At 33.6% G+C, this 24,718-nt stretch overlaps 1 protein-coding gene across 1 annotated transcript in view; it reads right to left on the reverse strand.

The window, feature by feature from the left end:
* Positions 1 to 1,094: 1,094 nt before the first annotated feature.
* Positions 1,095 to 24,718, reverse strand: part of LOC126968026 (zwei Ig domain protein zig-8-like) — a 69,656-nt gene continuing 46,032 nt past the window's right edge. Inside the window, exons 4-7 of the mRNA XM_050812809.1 lie at positions 17,907 to 18,117; positions 16,997 to 17,124; positions 3,469 to 3,637; positions 1,095 to 1,902 (exon numbers count right to left, since the gene is read on the reverse strand). Coding sequence (XP_050668766.1) covers positions 1,778 to 1,902; positions 3,469 to 3,637; positions 16,997 to 17,124; positions 17,907 to 18,117 — 633 coding nt within the window. The 3' untranslated portion in view covers positions 1,095 to 1,777. The remainder of the gene's footprint in view (positions 1,903 to 3,468; positions 3,638 to 16,996; positions 17,125 to 17,906; positions 18,118 to 24,718) is intronic.

Genomic DNA, 24,718 nt, shown 5'->3' on the forward strand with positions numbered 1-24,718 from the left:
GTACCTTTTTTTAAAAGAAACTGTCGTAACCATAATGCTAACACCAGAAACAGACATAAACTTATAATGCCTACTACACGGCTAAGTCAAGTTAGTAAGTCTGTGGGGCGATCTATATGCTTTTACAACAAGATACCAGAGAATGTACAAAGCAAATGTATTACAAATTCAAATCAATTGTTAAAAACCGTACTTGTGGTAAAGGATTATAACATAAATAACTTTCCTAATGATACCACAGGTTGAGAACGGAGCGACCACCCGCAGGCTATTAAATAAAAACAAATTGTACTGATTTAGATTGTTTCATTTTTTTTTTATGAAATAAAACGCCCGCTGAGTTTCCTGCGCACGTTCATCTCAGATCGGCATACTTTCGAATGGTGGTTTTTGATTTTCAATGAGTGATATTATATCCTATTTTGAAAAAAATATTTAAATTTGAATTTGACTAATTTACGCTGATGAAACTACGATTAATTCATTATCAAAAATTCTTGATTCACGTGATTTCGGCCGCTCAAATACATATTAACAACAAAACATAGCGTGCAAGAGAGAAGTAATCGAATATATTGTAACTGTAACATATTGTAATCGACAAGTCGTCAACAGTCAGCCACGCTTGGAATTATTTTGTACTTTGAATATTGAACTAGCTGACCACTAGATAAACACACTGACAAAACAAAATTGTTCCCGCATTATTGAGCTGTCGGGTTATCATACCGATAAATTTAGAAAACACTCAAAGCTTGGTAGTCTAACTTGAAATTGGCTAAATTCTGGTGTGTTTTCAACAAAAGGTGCAGTGGGAAGAATATAATACAATATACTCTAGTATTATCTAAGACTATGTTTGCAATCTTCACTATATAGGTTAGGGCATTATTACACAGTGTAGTTACAAAACTTTCCGTAGTTTTGTTTTGACCTTCCTATATTCCAATACGTTACTACATGGGTACCTAAAAATGCACCTTCAACCAACTTTACGTTTTACAGGGTAAATTGTACATCTATTCTATAATTTTTTTTTTTACAATACAATATTTGTATGTATTAGATATAAAAAAGTCAACCTTACTCGAGTCCTGGCTCGACTGACAGTTCTAGGAAGTACGGTCAGCGAGAAAAACCCAACAAAAACGGTTGAAGTAGGCCAGTGAAATAAGATTTTAAATTTTCGGTCCAGCTTTTTTTTACTTACCGAGTGTTTTTTTGGTTACTTACTGAGCATATAATCACAAAACGCTGCCTGATAATAATCTACAGGTGCTCAGTGTGCTAAGTTGCTGACGATAGTAAAACGACGACGGCGGGGTGGGGAACGCGGAGAGGGAGAATGGTCGCTTTTCGACTCAGGTCCCGAGTTACGTTGACCGGTTTGTATGTATTAATTTCTTGTATCATTTTGCGCGTAAAACTACACTGTACAAATATATTATCAACTTATTTTTATAGTATTTTTTCTCTCGATGTAAATGCAATAAATAAACATTATAAATAGCTTTTCTCATAGTAGGATGCTTAGGGTTCCTCATGATTCAGGGCAAGTAATGTAAAGTAATTTTTATAGGTTTAACACTTACAAATTCCATTTAGTAAGTTTTTCTTAGAAGAGATTCATAAATTATTACTTGTAGTGAATTGGTTTTGGAATTTGTAAATGTATATAAACACAATACATTCCATTCGAATTATAAATCTATGCATAACTCACACTTAATTTCCTTATTTTGTTTTACAAAAAGCAAACCATGTGCCAGCTTTATTTTCACGTTAAAATCTGCAAATCATTTAATAGTAATATAGATGATATTAAAATAATACAAATAAATAAAACTGAAGTTTCTAGAACAGATCTAGCGCATCCTTGCTGCATAGCTGCCGGGTGCTCACCTGAAATGAAATTTCTGTTAATTAAAAGTTTTAACGATGTCATCTAGTCAACTTTCAGACCGAGATATACATTTATTAGAGCTTACTACTAATGATATTCTATACACATATAAGGACATATCATTCGCAATCTGATAGCGGAACGGCAAAAGAGTCCGAATCAAAGTTGAACTGAATAAATGTTTTAAATTACTGCTTATTGACCAAGAATATTTTAATCATTTGGAGTAAATGCGGCAATGTATAGCCATAACAGTCGAAGCTTATAATGGTGTAGTTTGTGGCGTATTACATATTTTGGTTTTTACATGCCGTGATTTGTCTATCTGTACAGAACGTCATTGCAAAGAGAGTTATGCTACCACGTTCTTTCATTGCTTGGTACGAAGAAAAAATTATAATTTAGAGGAATTGGTTTATATTACTGAATCTTAGCGATTTTCTTCGACTCATGAATCAAGGCAAATACAAACAACAGTTCTTAAATATCATATCGCCAAACAATGATCTGTGTGTACATCTCTGTTGATACCCGAAGTTTTCCAATACAAAAATTATAATTCAGACAATATTATGTCTTACTTGAGTAAAACATCTAAGTATTGAACAGATGGATATTTAAAACTTTTTCATGAATTGTGAATAATATACATTTTGTTTAAAAATAAAACCATCTGATCAAAATGGATTATGTTGTTCACAGTTGATGCATAGTGATTTGATGGTTTAAGTTGTATATTTATTTAAATATTTATATCATATTTTTAAATATACAATATTTATATGTTTTAATTTGTAGGTACTTGTGTATTTTAAATACACAAGTTAAGTCACCGACTGTTGTCACTGGAAGCTGCCGCCATGTTGATTCGATGAAATTCTTTTAAAACAAAATGAGTCTAGTCAAATTCAAATTCAAAAACACTTTATTCATGTAGGTCACGGAAATGTCACTTATGAATGTCAAAAAATAAAATAAAAATATTGTTTCTTATTGAATTTACCGCTACTTCGTAAAGGGTTGAGCTAATGAGAAGAAGTAGCAAGAAACTCATTGCCACTCTTTTAAGTCAAGATTTACATTTCAACTGTTTTACAAATCATTTCAATTACAATATAGGCAAAGTGACGCAACAAAAATACTCAAATTTCAAATACTGAAAGGCTTCCACGAGTAAGTCAAAAAAGAAAAAAAAAAGTAAATTAATAGTTATACCCACAAGAGTTATTGAGTATGATGAGTAGATGCATCGATCCACACATACCGTAAATAAATAGAGTCTAGAGAGAGAATCTAGAAAATGGAAAATACTTAGATAATTTATACGTCTAGATAGAGCCTTTTGCTGCTTGACAACTGATAAAAACAGGCCATGTTTATTACTTTAGTGTCCGTGACAAGCTACGTCTTACACTCGCAATTGTCAGTTATGCCACTTATTTGTGTGCGTACATTGCTGAAAATTTTTTTCAACGTTTTTACAGCTTTCACACACTATCTAGATGTATAGATGATCTAAGGGAAACTAGAAAACTGATATAAATAGAAATACATATTAAAATTACCAGATAATACATGAACCCTTATAGCTGCCTGGGGTGCGTTGTTCGGGCCACATGTATAAATTCCCGCATCAGATGCTTTCGCCCGCTGTATCAATAGACGACTCGTACTCTTCAACCCTTTCTCGGTAACTAATGATATTCCTCCTCTAGCTGAATCAAAATTTATTACCTGTCAACAAAATTGTATGATCATATTTAATAATCTACTTACTTATGATTTTTTGTGTGTTTTTGAAGTTGTATATCTAACAGTTCACAAATTTTAGGCCCTCGAAAATTGTCTTAAAGTAAGATTGAGACACTTTTCGTGTCGCGTAATTATTAAATAAATAAATATCCTAACTACTAAATATTTGATATTTTGTTACATCGGTAGCTGCATCTGTTTGTCTTAATTTAACAAAGTCCTCTTCCAACTTTTTGGATTCGGTTCTAGCTCTGGCTTTTTTAGACCATTTATGTCGTCTTTGTCTCTTTGTTTTTTTTTTTTAAATATGTTTTAAATACTTATTATAAGATGTGATCTGAGAAGATTAGATAGTAAAATACACAACTACCCCCGATATACGGACATTAATTCATCCAAAAGACATAAAATCCTCAAGCACCAATTTGTCGATAAATTATGAAAACAAGGATTGTCGACGCACTATTGGAATTAATTGCTTCCATGTACCACCGAACTCTGAAAATAAATTTCGTTTGTGTGTGTATTCCGTATTTCCAACGTAGCAAACACATTCGAAGCGTGGATCGTCCTATAGATTATTTTGTTACAAAAGAGCGTAAGTCAAATGCCCCTTCTTCGTTGATGACAATAGAAAAAATAATAGAAATCAAATAAAAATTTCAAGATGTAAGATCACTGATAATATGGTGATGTATAAATCGTCAGTATTTTATCATCAACTCGGGTTTCTCCATGAAGGAAGATGAAGAAGACAGATGACACTCTTTGGTATAAAATTATGAATATGCTGGCATTAAGTAATTCTACAATTAACCAGAAACTTGGCATTTATAGGATGTTTTACGAGAATTTAAAGAGACAACCAAGAAGGTTACCTGGTATTAAGTGTTACGGTTTGCCCATTTAAATATTGTGTCGCTTAGAATTTTTTATTTAACCCGAAATTCTGAGTGGCGTCGCAAATTACGTGCGTCACGTTAGTCAAGTGTCGCTTTACCGCTACTTTTAGGTTACCTGGAAGAGATCGCTGTAAAAGGATAGGATTAAATTAAAATAATAGTCTCGTGCCAGATTTTGGCGAGATAACACGTCCTGAGGATGCCTCGTGTAGAGGCGAAACACGTGTCGAATTGTTTTAAAAACAAATATTGGCGGAATTTGTCAACGCGCGCTCACACACGAAACATTGCGATCAACCAGTAAATTAAAAATAATTCAGTTAAAGTGATAACTACGAGTTTTAGTGATAAAAACACAAGTGCAATCATTCACCTACAATTATTCTGTGAAATATCTATATATAAACAGTCTCTGTAAGTGTTTTTAATCATTTATTTTACTTTATAATTCGTATAAAGTGACAACACAAACAAAACGTATAAGCGACGACAAATCTTGCGTGGCGTTTTTATTTTAACTTACCCTCAAAGTTTATATTTGATATACTTGAACAATATTTCACGAAAAAGTATTTCGTGGCTTTTCTACAAATAAACAATCACCATAAATATTTGAACATGGATTGCTTTAAATGTTTAAAAAATCTTAACGACAAGGATACTATTAAATGCTCTTTATGTAGTATGAGTACACATTATTACTGCGTGGAACTTACTGAAACGGACTTCAAAAAGATATTACCCATGAACAAAATTAAATGGAAGTGTCCTACATGCAAGGGTAAAAAGAATACTAGTGCTGTAGGAACATCCATCTCACCTAAAGGAGGTATAATATCGTCATCGGTTTTGAATGTTGACACCGAGACCCTCACCCGATACATAGACACTAAATTGGCGAGCTTCAGGCAGCAACTGCGTGAAGACATCAGCTCGGCTGTTTTGGAAGTTTCTAAAGCACTTCGAGATGATATTAACAAGCTCGAGCAGCGTATGGACTCTTGGGATGAACGGTTATCGCAACTGGAGAGGGATCACTCATTTCATTCAAATGAAGCATTAGGTAGTGATATGAAGCAAGAAAATAACGCGCTTCGCACAGACCTACATTTACTGACGACAAAGTTTGATGAGCTCGACCAGGCTTCTCGTAGCTGTAACGTCGAGATACAAAACATACCAGAGCGGAAAGGCGAAAATCTAATACAATTGTCGTTAGAAATTAGTAAGCTCCTAGGCGTCGAGTTAAATCATAGTGATATTAGGAACGTGCACCGCGTGGCTCCAGGCCTACCCACGACCCGCCCCAAGAACATTATATTGCAACTGACAACTCGACGGCAACGTGACGACCTAATCGGTGCAGCGCGATCGCGAAGGTCACTTACGACGGCTCAACTGTTTGGTACACCAACAAGTGCCGCCGCGGCCGTTTCCACCACCAATATCCGCTTCTTTATAAACGAACACCTAACTCTTAAAAACAAAATTCTTTTTAGTAAGACTCGCACATTAGCTAAGGAAAAGGGTTATAAATATGTATGGGTAAGAAATAGTAATATATTACTACGTAAGAAAGATGATTCAAGGATAATTCATGTGCGATGCGTTGATGATTTAGCCAAAATATCATGACTCCTACAAATTATTATCACATGTTTATTGGTAGACCTTTTATATCTCTTGTTTTTTATCGTCACTGCAAACTATTACGTTTTGTTCTTTATATTACCTAAAATTATATACGTGCTATGGAAAGACTCAGGTGATGACGATACACGGTTACTTAAGCTTAAATATGATTTAATGTATTGCTTATGTACATCAGCTGAAAGAAAAATGTACAAATTTTATTTATTAGAATTCACTTTATGTCCCGGGATACTAATTTATGTACGCTTTTACAACTATACTTCCTTTTTTACGGTGTTTAATTTATGTTTTAATTTTATTATTATAAGGTTGTTATTGCCACAATATTTTAAAATCATCTACACATCATGTACTGTATTAGAAACACTTGATTCATATATTATAATAATTATTCACCACATGGAGGAACACGCACACTATCTACTGAAAAGAATTGTTAACGTATTATTATTAATTAAAAATATTTATGAAAATGATATACTTCTTAAAAAATGAACTCAAATAACCTTACTATATTTTACCAAAACTGTGGAGGGCTTAAAACCAAACTTTCTGAATTAAGACTCAATATGCTATCTTGCGACTATGACATAATTATACTGGTAGAAACCTGGTTAACTGGCTCAATTCGAGATGAGGAAATTCATAATGATAATAATTATGTACTATTTCGACGTGATAGAAATCTGGCACTGTCTGGTAAAAAAGGGGGAGGGGGCGTATTAGTAATGGTAAGGAAATATCTAAAGGCTATCCGAATACCTGATATTGAAGCTGAGAACTTAGAAGAGATATATATATACTTTCCTTTACTCTCCGGACTGTTATTAAATGTGTTATATGTTCCACCGGCCGCTAGCAACAATTTATATAACCAATATTTTAATAAACTTCACGATGTATATTCTAGTGCACGTTACCAAAATTTTCTTATAATTGGAGACTTTAACTTACCTCATCTGAACTGGTCTTCCATTTGTCAAGACACTTTATTGTTCTCCACCGGGTGCGAGCCATCTAAACTACTAATATACACTATGTCCTTTATGAATTTAAGACAAACCAATAATATTCAAAATGAAAATGGAAGACTCCTTGATTTAGTATTATCTACTTTAACAAACCGTATCGAGCGTTCAGATGATCCTTTGCTCAATACGGTACCTCATCACCCACCTTTGGACATATCGTGTAGTATAAATACTTTAAATAATAATATTATGCCCTGTATTGCTAACATTAAAAGGAATTATTATAAAGCAGACTATTATCTAATTAACAGCGCAATAGAAGAAGTGGACTGGTTTTCTCTCCTATCTTCTCTTTCAGCCGAAGAAGCCGTGAATGTCTTTTACACACAAATTCAAATAATCATCAACTCTCATGTTCCTTTTGCCAAAATTAGTTCATCTAAATTCCCCACCTGGTTCTCTAAACCTTTAATAAAATGTTTAAAACGCAAACTCAAAATATGGGCCCGTTGGAAATCTTACAAAAACCTGCGTGATTATCAGGAATTTTCACTATTACGTAAACGAGTTAAATTGCTTCTTACTACATGTCATAATAAGTACATTAACAACGTTGAAAACTCCTTGAAGAATAATATTAAATTTTTCTGGAAATATGCATCTTCTTTAAAAGAGTCTAACTCAGGTTATCCTCGCTTAATGTGGTATGACGGTGTCGAATCTGATGATCCTAAATTCATAGCTGATATGTTCTCTAAATATTTTCACTCAGTCTTTGAACCCGGTTTCGATGGAGCATATAGTATTGACCAATTTGAAAATATAAGTTGCGACGCCGATCATACTCCGCTAATTGACAATGTACGTCTCCACAGACCCAATATTTTAGCAGCACTCCAAAATATCGACCCCAATAAAGGCGCCGGTCCTGATAACATTCATCCGGTTTTTCTAAAGCGTACTTGCAAAACGCTATCTATTCCTTTGGAAATTATTTTTAATAAATGTTTATCCTCTGGTTACTTTCCTAGTATCTGGAAGATAGCTTATATTACGCCTATATTTAAAGCAGGAGCAAAAAATCAAGTCGCAAATTATCGTCCGATCTCTATACTGTCATCTATTCCAAAAATTTTTGAGAAATTGGTACACCAAGTCGTATACACAAAGCTAAAACACACAATCATAGAACAGCAACACGGTTTCGTGGCTGGCAGATCTACTTTCTCAAATCTTCTTGTTTTTACTGATTATTTATTTAAAGGCCTTGACAATAAAAACCAAATTGAAACAGTCTACACAGATTTCCAAAAGGCATTTGACAAGGTGGACCACCTACTGTTACTAAAAAAATTATCATACAACGGTATAAAAGGTAACCTCTTGCGTTGGTTTGCTGCTTACCTAAGTGCCCGAGTACAATCGGTAGTTATTAATGGTTTCATCTCCCCTACAGTTAACGTAACGTCAGGCGTACCTCAAGGCTCTATACTTGGTCCATTGCTTTTCACACTTTTTATTAATGACATCTCTGATTGCTTTAAGTCTTGTAAGTTTTTATTATATGCAGATGATTTAAAATTGTATTCCCATATTGTTGACTTCAATGATGTCCTGCTTATGCAGGAAGACTTGAATAGGTTAGATGTCTATTGCAAAAGTAACAAACTATTTTTAAGTTACACTAAATGTAAGCATATCTCTTTTACGAAAAACAAAAATAAAATTGAAACGAGATTTACACTAGGCGATCAAGAACTTGAAACAGTTACCTGTATTCGTGATCTTGGGGTATACCTTGATGCCAAGTTGACACTTAATGACCACATTGATCACATAGCGAATAATGCATATCGTATGTTAGGCTTTATTACACGCGTCTCTAAGGCATTTAAAAATAAAGATACATATATGTGTCTTTTTCGAACACTTGTGCTGTCTCAGCTTGAATATGTCACCCCAATATGGAATCCGCTGTATAAGGTATATGACCATCAGGTCGAGATGATACAAAAGAAATTCTTGCGTATCCTAAACTTTCGCTTGGGTGGACGTCGAAACCACTACAAGAATCTCTTAAAACAATTTAATATTCTTTCATTAAGCCAGCGACGGAGTTTAATTGAATTAGTCACTCTGAGAAAAATATGTACGAGTGAAATCATATCCTCAGAATTGCTTCAGTTAATCGATTTTCATATCATATACGTGCTACACGCTCTAATAATTTATTTCATCTCTCAAAAACCAGGACAAATACTGGTATACGTACGCCACTGCACAGAATGTTTGCTCTCCATAACTCTAGATTTAATGATGTAGATATGTTTTCGTGTTCCTCTAAAACTTACAAACTCAGAATAAAACAAATCCTGGCACAAACAGAGTAAGTTAGAAATCACGTAATTTCATCTAAATTGTAACAATGTCTACCATGCATTATGTTAGATTTATTTATCAACTGGTTGTCTGCAACTAAGTGTAATGTAAGTGTAAATTTAAATATTAAGTGTACTTAGTGAAACTGTTTAAGGAGACATCCTTGTGTCCATATTTCTATTTTTACTTTATCTACTTTATGTTTAAGGATGTATCTGTATTTGTTTCCAAATAAATAAATAAATAAATAAATTAACACTAAAGAAAACTTAAATCATTTGTATAGAATAATATTTACAATTCTCTAATTGTTTAACAATTCGAATTATTAAGTAAAACGGTCACAAAATTTTAAAATACATTTTGAGTTGAACAGAGAGTGTGAAAGCCACAAGCCGAGCAGTCGCTAACGCCAAAAGCAACTTTCACGAATTTCCAACAACTTGATTTAATGTCTAACTCTCTGGTTTTTGACGTTATATATAATTCAAATTAGATACTCTAAGCCACGATCGTTTTAACTTGTATTTATCGAGGCAAATTCTATATTCATTCTGTTAATATTTAACCTTAACACTTAAAATTTAAATCTATCTACATATCGAATGTCGTTTTGGGTTGAATTGAAATCAGTCAAATGAAAAAGGTTCACTTACGAATGTCAAATGTTCTATATTTTATCATTTGGAAAAGGCTTAGCTTAAATAAGAAGATAAAGGCAAGATACTCATAGCCTCTAAAATAAATTTATACAACTTAATCATCTTACAAAGTATTTCAATAACAATCTTTGTGTAGCGATAAAACAAATTTAAACTCTAACGTCATGACGTACACGAAAAAAATTAGATAATAAAAAAAAACATAAATGTTATTGAGTTTAATATAATATGCATCAATCCATACTCACTGCAAACACATTAAGATATCGACATTATGAAAAATCTATATTATTATACTTAAGGCGAGGTTTTCCCAACACTAGGCAAAACTCACTCGAACGTATTTATCTATAGCGGTACATATACGTTCGACACGGGCATGGCTGAGACACTAGCCGAGCTATGCGGGTCAACGAAGGACCGCGTAATATTTTATAAAAACGGTTGCGCAAGAGTACGAAATGCTGTGATATTTTTATGCATTTTGAAGTGAAACTACCTTAGGCGCATGAGGGTAATTTTTTTTACAAATTAAACGAAAAAGAACGTCACGGATATTTGAGACGTTTTTGTTCAAGCGAGAGAGCGATTGACACCGATTGAGGGAGAGTATTTTTTACTCTCAGGCTTCCCTACTAGCCTTGTATCGTGCAGATTTTTTTTTTTAATTTCAAGATGGCCGCCGCGCAAAATTATGATCACAACATTATGGGTATCGTATCCGAGGTTCTCGAGGGTGCAGAGAACGATTTTGTGATCATTTTTTAAATCCAAGATGGCCGCCGCTCAAAATTATGATTACAACATTATGGGTATCGTATCCGAGGTTCTCGAGGGTGCGGAGAACGATTTTGTGATCATTTTTGAAATCCAAGATTGCCGCCGCTCAAAATTATGATTACAACATTATGGGTATCGTATCCGAGGTTCTCGAGGGTGCAGAGAACGATTTTTGATTATTTTTGAAATCCAAGATGGCCGCCGCACAATATTGTGATTTCAGCAATATGGATATCGTGTCCAAGGTTCTCGAGGGTGCAGAGAACGATTGTGTGATCATTTTTGAAATCCAAGATGGCCGCCGAACAAAATTATGATTTCAGCAATATGGATATCGTGTCCGAGGTTCTCGAGGTTGCAGAGAACGATTTTGTGATCATTTTTGAAACCCGTTTTTTGTATTTTTTTGTGATTAAACGAGTATGACAAAACCTGCTCCGAGAACACAACCAAATTACCGACAAGGATACCGGAAATTTACACATTTTATAATCAATACCTCTACTGACCACAATATCCTTAACTTGGATCCTTATATAAAAATTAATAATCATTTAGTCCACCTTTTAGCAGTTATTGCAAGTTAAACAACGATTAGCCTGAGGCCTAGATAAGTTACTGGTACAATTAAAAACCAAACCAAGTCATTGCATTTATTTATTTATTTGAGCAACTAATAAATTACACTCTTTACATGCTTAAACTTAAAATATCATAATACGAGTAATATGGATAAGAGTTAATTCACTTATAAGGTACCACAGCAATCATCATTTTTACTATGTTGATACGACAGTAATTTTAACAATTTAAAAACTAAAATCTATAAATATGTAATATATAATTTAAAATAAAAATGAAATATGAAATCAAAGTTTCTGAGTCACGGGTATAAAATAAGTATTTTCTTTTTAAATTGTTTATTCATTCCGCTTGAATAAATAAATCAATGCTCTGCGATTTGGCCAGTGAGTTATATGACCTACAGAGCCTAGAAATAGTTGCGTTTTGACCCAGATTAGTCCTAGATTGTGATACTACAAGCAACGAATTTTTTCTTACTAATTTTGGAGGAACATTTATTTTGAATTTTGATAATTAGTATGGAGAATCTATTTTACCGCTAAAAATATTGTGTAAAAACAAAAGATCTAACCCTATCCTTCTATTCGCCAGTGGGATCACACCGCAATGTTTTTTTTTGCAAAGAAGTCATCAATACGCTTAAAAAATATATAATACTGTGGACTCCAAACTACGCTGCAGTATTCTGAGATGGACCGTACAAAAGAGTTGAATAATGTTATTTTGGTTGGATAAGATTCAAATTCAAATATTTTTACTTAAAATAGGATGTGAAATCACTTATTGAAAGTCAAAAAAAAAACTACCACCCATTCCAAAGTGAATGCCTCAGGCCTGAGAAGAATGGGCGCAACAAACTCAGCGGGCTTTTTTTTTTCATCAAATATGTTTTACAATTAAAGTAACATTAACAAAGTAACATTGTACAATTAAACTTATTATTTAATAGCCTGAGGGCGGTCGCTCTATTCCCAATCTGTGGTATCATTAAGAAAGTCATTTATGTTATAGTAACCTTTACCACACAAACGTTTTTTAACAATTCTTTTGAATAACGTAATACTTTTGTTTTGAACATTTTCTGGGATCTTGTTGTAAAAGCATATACATCGCCCCACAAAAGACCTACTAACTCGACTTAGCCAAGTAGTAGGCATCATCAGTATATGTCTGTTCCTGGTGTTAACATTATGGTTATGACAGTTTCTAGCAAATTCACTTATGTGCCTATGAACATACATAACATTATCAAGAATATATTGAGAAGCAACAGTCAAGATGTTAATTTCTTTGAATTTTGCTTTCACTAATTCTCTAGGACCTAGGTTATAAATAGCGCGAATAGCCCTCTTCTGCAGCACAAATATTGTATTAATATCGGCAGCGTTGCCCCATAGCAATATACCATAGGACATAATACTATGGAAATAACTAAAGTATACTAGTCGCGCCGTATCTATGTCAGTTAATTGTCTAATTTTTTTAACCGCGTATGCTGCAGAACTAAGTCTGTTCGCCAATCCTTCAATATGGGGGCCCCATTGTAATTTGGAATCTAGAATTATGCCAAGAAATATAGCAGATTCCACCGGTTCTATCACCTCTCCGTTTAACAAAACAGTTGCATTTACATTTTTGACATTTGGTACGGTAAATTTAATGAACTTAGTTTTCTTGCTATTTAACAATAGGTTATTAGCGCTAAACCAGTACACGATGTCAGATAAAATATCGTTCACTTCGTCATACATAGCTTGGTTTCTTTTCACTTTGAAAATCAGTGAAGTGTCGTCCGCAAACAATACTATCTTATGTTTTTTCTCTATAAGATTAGGAACATCATTTATATAGATAAGGAAGAGGAACGGTCCCAGAATAGACCCTTGTGGTACCCCCATACTGAGAGGAGTCCCAGGAGATCTCCTGCCATTCACGTCGACCCTCTGAATTCTATTGTTTAGATATGAAGTCAGAAGATCGAGCGCAGTTCCTTTTATGCCATAGTGGTATAGCTTCCTGACCAGCGTTGAATGTTGAACACAATCAGAAACCTTAGATAAATCACAGAAGAAGATTCATAATTTAATTAATAAATTTACACAGGGTGCCATCATAATACAGTAATTGAACAGTACTTAAACTTCATATTAGAGTGCCAGAGTCGACGCATGCACACATACACACGATTTACACGGCCGGCATTTTCACATGGATCCTATGTAGTTCTTCTTTTAAAAATGTGAAAGAAAATTTTGAAATTAACATTCGATTATCGCCTATCAGTTGATTTTTTTATTCAGCTTAGACAAGAAAGAGGGATACTTCGAAAATTGGAGTGATTTTTGAATACGAGTTCCGGCGTGGAACTAACTCGGCAGAAACAGACGCATTGTTGAACAGGACCAGTAACTAAAAAGTTACTGGTCCTGATGATGATTAAAACGTTATAAGGTCGGCTAGAATTAGAGCCTATATGTCTCCTGTGTATGAGTTAAATTTATCGGAGGCATAAGCTAAAAAGCTTCAATATTTTACAACTGGTCAGACTGATGATGAATTGTAGGCTTTAGCGAGGCGCATATCATTACGTAATTTTTTGGGGAAAAATTATGTTGTACTCCCAAGTCGATACTGTTGCTGCTGATACTACTGACTATTGCAAGGAGAAAGATCATTAAGCGTTATGACCAATTTTCTTAGGAAACTGACTGGGCATTGTCCAAAGCGGGTTATTCGTGGACAGCAATAAATGTTTTTTTCGGTATAAATCCTGACAGCCACATAAATGATGAGTCCGTTGTGAAAAAATTACTACAAAAAATATTTTGGTACACTTTACGATAACATTTTAAAATTAAAAAGAAATCACAATATTTTTTACCTTGTTAACACAGTGAAAAATTATTTTATTTTATTTTATGGGTGCCTAAGAAATTACTTTACGAAAGGAAAAAGATGAAAGGTTAAGGCGAAACGTGGAACCTAAACTAGAAGAAATTCATACGCATGCTTGCTATCCGAATCGATAAGAGGTCATATTCCAAGAAATTTACTCTACGAGACACAAGGAATTCTCTCTATGAGAAAGAGTCGAAAGAAAGAATTTATGTCTTTAAATTACTTTATAATTTGAAAAATAACTATATTATATTTTGTGTTGGACTTATTCTTAGACCGTTCCTCTTCCTTATCTATATAAATGATCTTCCTACTCTTATAGAGAAAAAACATAAGGTAGTATTGTTTGCGGACGACACTTCACTGATTTTCAAAGTGAAAAGAAACCACGCTATGTATGACGAAGTGAACGATATTCTATCTGACAGGGTGTACTGGTTTAGCGCTAATAACCAATTGTTAAATAGCAAGAAAACTAAATTCATTAAATTTACCGTATCAAATGTCAAAAATGTAGATGCAAGTGTTTTGTTAAACGGAGAGGTGATAGTTCCGATGGAATCTGCTATGTTTCTTGGCATAACTCTAGATTCCAAATTAAAATGGGGCCCTCATATTGAAGGATTGGCGAACAGACTTAGTTCTACAGCATACGCGGATAAAAAGATTAGACAATTAACTGACATAGATACGGCGCGACTAGTATACTTTAGTTATTTCCATAGTATTATGTCCTATGGTATATTGCTACGGGGCAGCGCTGCCGATATTACTAAAATATTTGTGCTGCAGAAGAGGGCTATTCGCGCTATTTATAACCTGGTCCTAAAGAATCATTGAGAGCAAAATTCAAATAAATTAACATCTTGACTGTTGCTTCTCAATATATTCTTGATAATGTTATGTATGTTCATAGGCACATAAGTGAATTTGCTAGAAACTGTCATAACCATAATGTTAACACCAGGAACAGACATAAACTAATAATGCCTACTACTCGGCTGAGTCGAGTTAGTAAGTATTTTGTAGCGTTTTGTTTTGGGCGATGTATATGCTTTTACAACAAGATCCCAGAAAATGTTCAAAACAAAAGTATTACTACTTACTAGGTTACTATAACATAAATGACTTTCTTAATGATACCACAGATTGGGAATGGAGCGACCGCCCTCAGGCTGTTAAATAATAAGTTTAATAGTACAATATTACTTAGTAAACTTATTTTTTCGATGAAAAAAAAGCCGGCTGAGTTTGTTTCGCCCGTTCTTCTCAGGTCTGTGGCATTCATTTTGGAATGTGTGGTAGTTTTTGTCTTTCAATAAGTGATGTCACATCCTATTTTGAATAAAAATATTTGAATTTGAATTCGTGTGACAATAACCACCCCCTTTCACATATTTTATTTTGGTATGTACTTACAGTATATATCGAAATAAACATATACATTATCTCTTAACTGTCGCTGGTGGCAGCAGCTATAATTGACCAATTCACATTCAGTTTCGCCCAGCACCGTGGAAACCACAGTGGAAACGCGCCCTTATACTTGTGATTGCGTGTATAATTTATACCTGCTTGACTATCTGTAGGTACTAAGTAGGTAACTTATATTGATTTGTTCTGTATAAATTCATTTATTCATCAATCACACACTATGTACATACATCTCTCATTCACACCACATTCATATATGAGATAAAATTATCCATAAATATATTCTACTAAATCGACAAGCTTACCCAAAGTATGTACCGATGCACTATATTATGTGCATAACTCATACAAAATCATATAGATTCCTTCAGCCTTCCCCCGAAGTGTGCGATAGGGACAAATGCAGCTCAGACCTATTTTACCTACAAAACCTTTCACTAAATAAAGGTTTCATATTCCCCTGTTATCTCCTAGATGATTCCTTCCGATGTCCTAATTGAACCCACCAAAAAAGTTTTTGTTCAAATATTTTCAGGAATAACGAGTCATGTCTCTATGTTTCCTTTTTTATTTTAAAAACTTTCAAAATTGTTTCGTATTCGTCTGAATACGGCGATAAAAAAATGACATTCTTAATATTATGTCGTTAGTTGATTGAAAAAAAAAACGCAAGGACATTGCTTTAGCATATTTAGATTTTGTGTCAAGAAATCACTGCTCTAGAATCATTATTCAGGGAGAAGAAGGAAATACGTTTTTATAGAATAACGCTGCTAGCGTTTCCTCTTAAGACTATCCGAAAATTTCTTCTTCCGAATTTAACATGAACATAGCACCACACAAACACACACAAATATTTCCTCCACGTCAAACAAACGTTAAGACTTATAGTTTTGCTAAAAACCTTTACATTACCCTTACTTAAAAGGCCAGTAATGGTTTCGTGATGTCTCTTTTGTTACAATGGCGTAATAGTAGTATGTTTACCCCTGTCTCCTAAGCGTGTTTACTTCTTCTCTCAATCCCATAACAAGCTATTAAAAATATTAAAAAACTATTAATACGTATATAATAGACCTGCTCTCCGTGACTCCAGGTTATGGAAGTAGGTGGCTCAGGGGTGTGTCGAACTATGCAGGTTAAGTTGATCGTAGATTCTTTCTGTATGAACAGCTCTGATCCACTCAAAATTATTGTTTCTGGCTCTAAAAAAAGTTAAATATAAGCATTGTTATGTAATATCGAGAAAATTTAATGTTAAAAAACTACAAGTATTAAAAGAAAAACGAATGAATAAAAAGTAACACGTATTGATAGTTTAATGGTTATTTTTACTTCGCGTTCTCTTACGAGTAGAGTGCGAACAGTTTTCTCCTAAATGGCGTGTTCTACAGTGAATCACATAGCTTTCAACTGATAGTACCTATAAAGCAAATCACAATCAAATCAGAAGCACTTTATTCGTGTAGGTCAAGGGAATGACACTTTTAAAATCTCAAAACTTTTTGTTTATTTTTATATTTACCGGCACATCGAAAGGGTTGAGCTTTAACGAAAAGGAGTGGCAAGACACTCATTGCCACTATTGTTAATCAACATTAACAAATCATTTCAGTTACAATATATAAAAAGTGATGCAACAAAAATACTGAATGCCTAACCAAAAGTTTATGTATATTAATACGTAAAGAAGAGTTATTGAGTAAAGTAGATGCATCAATCCACACACAATAAATAAAAGTATTGTGTGAGCATTTTATTAGTGATTAAAAAAATATAATAACTCATATCTTAAAAACACAAAGCAGAGTTTCTGGTTACAAGATCATCCTACCATCACAAGTAGCGCCCGTTCCAGAGCATGACGAATGGACCAGTCATCGCCTCCCTCGACCATATTATAGGGAAAGGAACGACCCGACTCACATCAACGCCACAAGTAGTGACATTTAAGTGAACATGAGGGGCACTCTTCAGATATACTGACCTACTATATTAAGGTACACGGCGTGACCGACAGGCGGCGTGGTAGAGATCTGACACTCATATTGTCCTGAGTCTCGCCGCTGCGGACTTCTAATCCGTAGCGCCCACTCCTCAGAGCGGGGCTTGTGTTGCGCCTCGAAGCGCTGGTCTGACGTGTACGTGTACCGACCCACTGTCAGCAGGTGGATGTCCCGGTGACGTACCCATGACACCTGTGTAGAAAAATAAAAAATGAAAGTATCTTAAGTATTAATCAGACTTATAATAAATGAACAAGGTTCTTTATGCAAAGAAAGGATGAAACTTCTAAGTACATAAGAGTCTATCATCAACATCCGAGTCAAAAACAATCGTGGTATGGTCATACCGTTCCCGATGTGTGTATAAAAGTTATCAAAAAATCCTATATGAATGAACACATTAGCCAAAAAGGGCATGCAAATTACATTAGCTCCACGTCATTACATAAAAATAAAATTCTAACATACATTAAAGGATAACCCCGCAAAAGTGGAATTACTATTGTTTTTATTCATACCTTAAAAATCAATACACAAATAAAAAATATGTACCAACATTTAAAGATGTTGCGGGATTAGTACCGGAACTTCTGCAGATTTTGTCTCCAAACTTAACAGCTAAGTTAAGCGTTTCAATGACACGTGATCTATAAATCTTAGTAACTTTATCACTCTCCATTTGTAGCGACATCTTTACAAAGTCGAATTCCACCTTCGCACGACACGCCACAAAGTAGGATATTATCATTCGCACCATCTAGATGTGTGTGGTTCCTTCACAGTGCGGTTTTCAAGGAACATTATTCTACGTACCAAGCTGTGGAATGAGCTTCCTTGTATGGTGTTTCTAGGACTATACTTGGGTACCTTTCAAAGCGCTAGTACCTTTCTAAAGTGCCGGCACCGCTTCTGTGATTCCTCTGGTATTGCGAGAGGATATGAACGGTGGTGAAAACTTAACATCAGGTGACCCGTACGCTCGTTTGTCCTCTCTTCCATAAAAAGTAACAAGAACAATTACGAGACCACTCAGTACGAGAATCTTTTTTTTAATAAATAAATGGTATTCGATTTTTAAAACCAAGGAGTTTTCAATTTAAAAGATTTTAATATGACAGGAACAGTGGAAATATACCATTCCCGATACTTTTAGTGCAGCCTATGTATTTGGGTTCAATTGAAAATCATGAGCAATAGTGTATTTTAATGTATTAGTTGCCATCTGTGAACTTCAAAAAGAAAAAAACAATGCTGTTTATCATTTTATATAATCAAGTAAATCACATTAGTACGTTTATCGCTGCTGTTTAACTAGTAGTATTACGATTTAATTACATTCCACGCAACAATGAATGTGCATTCTAAATCCGAAACCGAAATGAATAAATCATTAACCACAGTTGTTTTGGTACCAGCTCCACTGATATTTGATATTTTTGGACTTGTGCTTGAATCAACTATATTGTAAAAACAAATTATATTGTAAACCAATTGTTATGTTTCAAAGTGATAACCCTCACTTCTGGGATTAATTACACAAATAAAACTGAAAACAACATTTTATGAACGATGCGGGACTTGAACCCGCGACCCCCGCGCTCTGTGCGAGCGCTGAGAGTTGCACAAAGCATACAAGATTTATCGGATTTTAAGAAGATTTTATAGGATACGTCACTCGAATGGTTTGCTCAGTTGGTAAGAGCGCTCGCACGGAACGCGAGAGGTCGGGGGTTCATATCCCGCATCGTTTATAAAAAAAAATCAGTTTTATTTGTGAAATTCAAATGTTTTGTTAAGTATCCAGTTATGTCCAATTTAATTACTGGTTTAAATCCTTGATTATTATAATTCGTTCAGGCTGTTAACATCTCTGGAGGCTCTATATGAATTGAAAAAAATATTAATTTTATTATTGACTGATATAAAGTTCATTGACCTCGGTCTTCGAATTCAGTCAATCAAAAGCTGAGGTGAGCGGGCTCGGTTTCTGAATGCTCATTGGTCAGATCGCAATAGTGTTAAGGAATTCATGGATAATAAATACTCATATTAAGTGTATTAAGTTAAATTTTTGCATGCTAGGAATAGTGCTAGCAAAACATATAAGCTCATTATTATTAATAATCTCATAATATTTTAACACCATTATATATGTTTTATGATATAAGATGTTTTTTGCAAATATATATATAATTATAATTATTATAACACATCGTACGTAGTCTTAACTGTCTACTGTGGATATTAGTTACTGTTATAAAGTGTAGCGCTACAATTGCAAAGTTAAATAAACACACGGGTAGAGCTATTTAAACTTAATCATAAAATAATACATTCAAAAATACATAATTCACCGAAATAAACAAATTTTCCATAACATCATTTTGCAACACCCTGAAAGTAATCAAGTAGCCGCGAGCTAACGTAGGCACAGACACTTACTACTTCCACGCCTCGCCGTAGCCGTCAGAACTCGTAGGTGAATTGCGCCCAACGTAAGGGTGATTAAAATTTTGATTTCCTAATGTATGATCTCATTGTTTTGAAAATTTAAAAAATTTCAATTTTTTTTTTAAATTTTGTGATTTTTTTATGATTATGGTTAAGTACTCTACATGCGTGTCCATTTTATGTGATCTATATACCTAAGCTTTAAGTCATCTATGTTGTCTGGACAAACGTAGAATAATAAACTTTACATGACAGAATTGTCAGTTGTCAGTCCGTACTGTGGCACTTTAAACAAAAACAACAAGGCGCGTAACCGAAAATCGTGATGAATTGCTTTAAAATTTCTCTCACACGTCGATAGTCTTTCTGGTTTTAAAATTAAACGTTATTATATATTTTATAATTGCTAATAAATTGTCGCAAAACGATTGTTTATTAACGTTATGTGTGCATTGTTCTTCTATACTCAATAATGTTTTTACGTATTAATTGACATTTATTTATTTTTTGACTACTCGTGTAAGGCGTTGAATATTTGACGTTTGAATATTTTTGTTGCAGCACTCTATATAATATATCGTAACTGAAATTATAAAAAATGTAAAAAGATGAAGCTGTAAATGTTGATTTAAAAGAGTGGCAATAAATTTCTTGCTACTTCTTCTCATGACCTCAACCCTTTACAAAGTAACGGTAAATTCAATAAGAAATAAGTGTCGTTTCCGTGACCTACATGAATAAAGTGATTTTTATTTGATTTAAAGAAGTACTTACTACTAGACATATTATAAGGGTTGCATTAAAAAAATGCACACTTTTAAATCTACTACCTAAGATATCATTAGTGAAAACTTATGTTTAAATGAATGGCAGTGAAATAAAAAATGTAAGTACATCTCTTAAATGCGTTGGCAAAAATAATTAATATGCCTTCTAAAGAAATGTGAAATAGTGGTTTTATTTTTCTGGTTTCATACTACATTTTTTATTTTATTTTTTTGGGTATTTTCTTTGGTGTTTGTGAATAAATTTAAATAAAATATTTATTAAATGGAATAAAGCCCGTGTGTATGTTAGTTTTTTAATGCATTTTCTGATAGCTAGTGACCATGATGCAGACTACAACACACGCGATATCTTAATCTTGATACATAAATACTATTAATTTTGATAAAATTTTAAAATTAAAAAAAAAATTACGATAAAATTTTTTGACTCTATAATAAAATGTCTTTATCCTATCAAAGTCATTATAACATTTAATTCAATGAAACAAATCTTATAACTATATTTACAATACTACGACTACATAAAATTAAAACTATCATTACGTGGAAGCGTACCAAGAATACTGGCAGCATTACCCCGTTGGATAGCAAGGCTGATCCGTTGACCGAAATAGCTGCCAGCGCTTGGGTTTCCAGTAGCCTTATTGAGGCGCGAAGATAGTATTTTGATCATTCTCCGCGCCTCTGGGCCCCACGGGCCAAGTGTCTCGACACCAAACGGCACAAAGATGTATGACTCACTGAGACCAACATATTTGCGACGCTTGCTGTCTTCGGCAGTCGAAGCAGCAGCCCCAGCACCAACTGACGTAACATGGACATGAGAAGGAGCCAGAGTGTCGACGCAAGTAGCGATATATATATATATATATATTATACCTATCAAATATACATAATAATTTTGTAACTGCAAACCCTTTATCTCGGGAGCACGTGGAGGTATCGAGTTGAAATAATTAAAAAATATACTCAAGACTGCAGTCTTTTGAGCTGTGAAAAAAAGACACGGCCGTTTATATCTCAAAAATGTATATTTCAATACTCTCAAATTTATAGGGTATTAAAAAATTATTAAAAGGAAAAGTATGAAAACTATACATTAGTCTTTATGCAAGGAACGGTGACCCAAATTTTGAATTGTGTGTCATGTGGGGCATTAAACATATTTTTAATTATTTCTATGAATTATTGATTTTCACTGTCTGACTCGTACTTGTACGGTCTTTAATAAAATTCTACAAACACAATTACTACTAACCTATGATTATAAAGTAACAAAGAACATAAACTTCTATGTTTTGTTGTGCCAGCAATCATTCAATTCTACTGTTATATTTTCCATTGAATCGACTTTTACAGTTAGTACTTAACATTTACTTTGCAATTGTAAAAATATTTATTGCGAGAATTGTTTGTTATCCCAAAGAAATAAAATAAAATATATGGACAGATGGAAAATCAGAATAGAAGAAATGGTTTTGTCTAAATATTTTCTATGAAATTAATAAGAAAAAAAATTACTGTTTAAATAGTACTATGCGTAATCACTTATATTTATTTCTACACTACATACCATCAATTTTCCTTATAGTATTGAATAATTTTATACTGTTAAGTTTGCGAGGCTTCTTACAGCAAACTTTGAACACTCGAGCTGTTATTTTTAAAATTGTGTAGTGGATTGAAGCCAGTAAACTACTACTTGGTAACTAAAAAGACAAAGTGTATCCAATTCACTTTGTGAAGTGGCAAACATTGTACAACTTAATAATGATAAATTAGATAAAGTGGATGTCATTGTTTTTCTACGAATAACGTTAGATGCTAAGATTCAGTCGGGTCCTTGTACAGATTAAAATTCGAGCGGGATAGGATACGCTCTGCAGAAAACACTGTAAAAATATTCATTTGTAAAAAGATGTCTGTTCTTTATGGGTCTTTTACCGCATTTATCACGCCACAAAGTAGGTTATCATTTTAACCAACTGGATGTGTGGTGTTCCTCCACGTACAAGAATGCTGTGGAATGAGCTTCCTTGGAAGGTTTTCTCAGGACTATGCAACATGGATGCCTTCACTCTGATATTGTAAGAGAATGTGGGAGGTGGTGATCACTTAACATCAGGTAACCCGTACGCTCGTTTATCCTCCTCTTCAATAAAACAGATATTAAAACTGCAAGATTCATATATTTTAGCTGATTTTACTACACTCGATTATATAGTATTGCTATGGGGTAATGCAGTTGATATTGATTCCTATTTTTGTGCTGCAGAAGAGAGCTTTTCGAGCTATATAAAATATGGGACCAAACAGTTACATAGAAATTGCTTTAAAGAATTCAAATTATTACTACCAACCATATAAATAATTTAATAAATTTAAGAAAATATGTAAAACACATAATTATAATACCAGAAATATTAAAAAAAACTATTACCGAACTAAATAACAAAATCGACAAATCGTGTACCGGCATTGGATTCTATAATAAGCTTCCTGAAAACGTATTGAGAATGTCACTCGACAGGTTCAAAACCTGTTTAAAACGAAAACTTATAGCAAATATTTTCAATATAAAATCTTATTTCATTAAAAAGTAATATTTAAATTATAAGAAAGCATGGACGTGATTGGCTCTAAAGAACGAAGAAATATTGACATAGGAAAAATATTAAATACAAAAATGTTTATGTAAAAACTTTCAATTTTTATTGTGACTTTTATTAGATATTTCGTGGCCAATACGAATAAATTGACATTATTTTGGTATTTTATTTGTATCATATTATGATTTTTTAACAAGGACTCGAAACTTGATTTTAGGAAAAAGAAGTGAAGGCTTAAGCCTTAGTATCCTACTAAGTTCGGTCCTAAATTTAAGACCGTCATAGCAATGTAATAAGAGTATATCGATGATAAAGAAGTTTGGCGTACGATTCCTTGCATATCGCGACCTACGACCCTGTAGTAAACATCCACTACTAAACGTACTTTTAATTACCTACGTAATTTACTGATTTGACGCTTTTGTGCACTTGTTTTTGAAAACATTTTATGACTACAGGTACCCCATAACGCGGTAAAGTGTTTCCGTGTTATAGGAAAACGCGTTTTACGACCTCGAAATTCGTAATAATAATAATTAATCACAATTCATGACAAGTATTTCCAATTATTTGCCTAGTTTTCCTATTTTCTTAAGGTTTTTAATAAACAAATTTAATAAAAAGGTTGTAATAGTACAATTGATACACCTACAAAGGTACGCGAAGCTAATTATGAACTGTACAAATCATTATAAATTTCACAGTACAGAAATATGTATGTGGAAAATCCCCGCGTTATATGAATCCCGGCCGGGATTGAAATCGCGTAATATGAAACTACATTATAAGGGTACGGCGGTAAGTTTTTTTCATTTCCAAATCGCTTTTATAAATATATATTGGTATTTCTAACAAGTCTGCAACGGGTCACATGTCATGATCAACGTAAGCTTGAAGATATTTTAAGAGTTGAAGACTGGCCCTCGTCTAGCCCCAATCTGAACC

The sequence above is a fragment of the Leptidea sinapis genome, chromosome 14, assembly GCF_905404315.1.
Source record: "Leptidea sinapis chromosome 14, ilLepSina1.1, whole genome shotgun sequence".
Lineage (NCBI taxonomy): Eukaryota > Metazoa > Arthropoda > Insecta > Lepidoptera > Pieridae > Leptidea > Leptidea sinapis.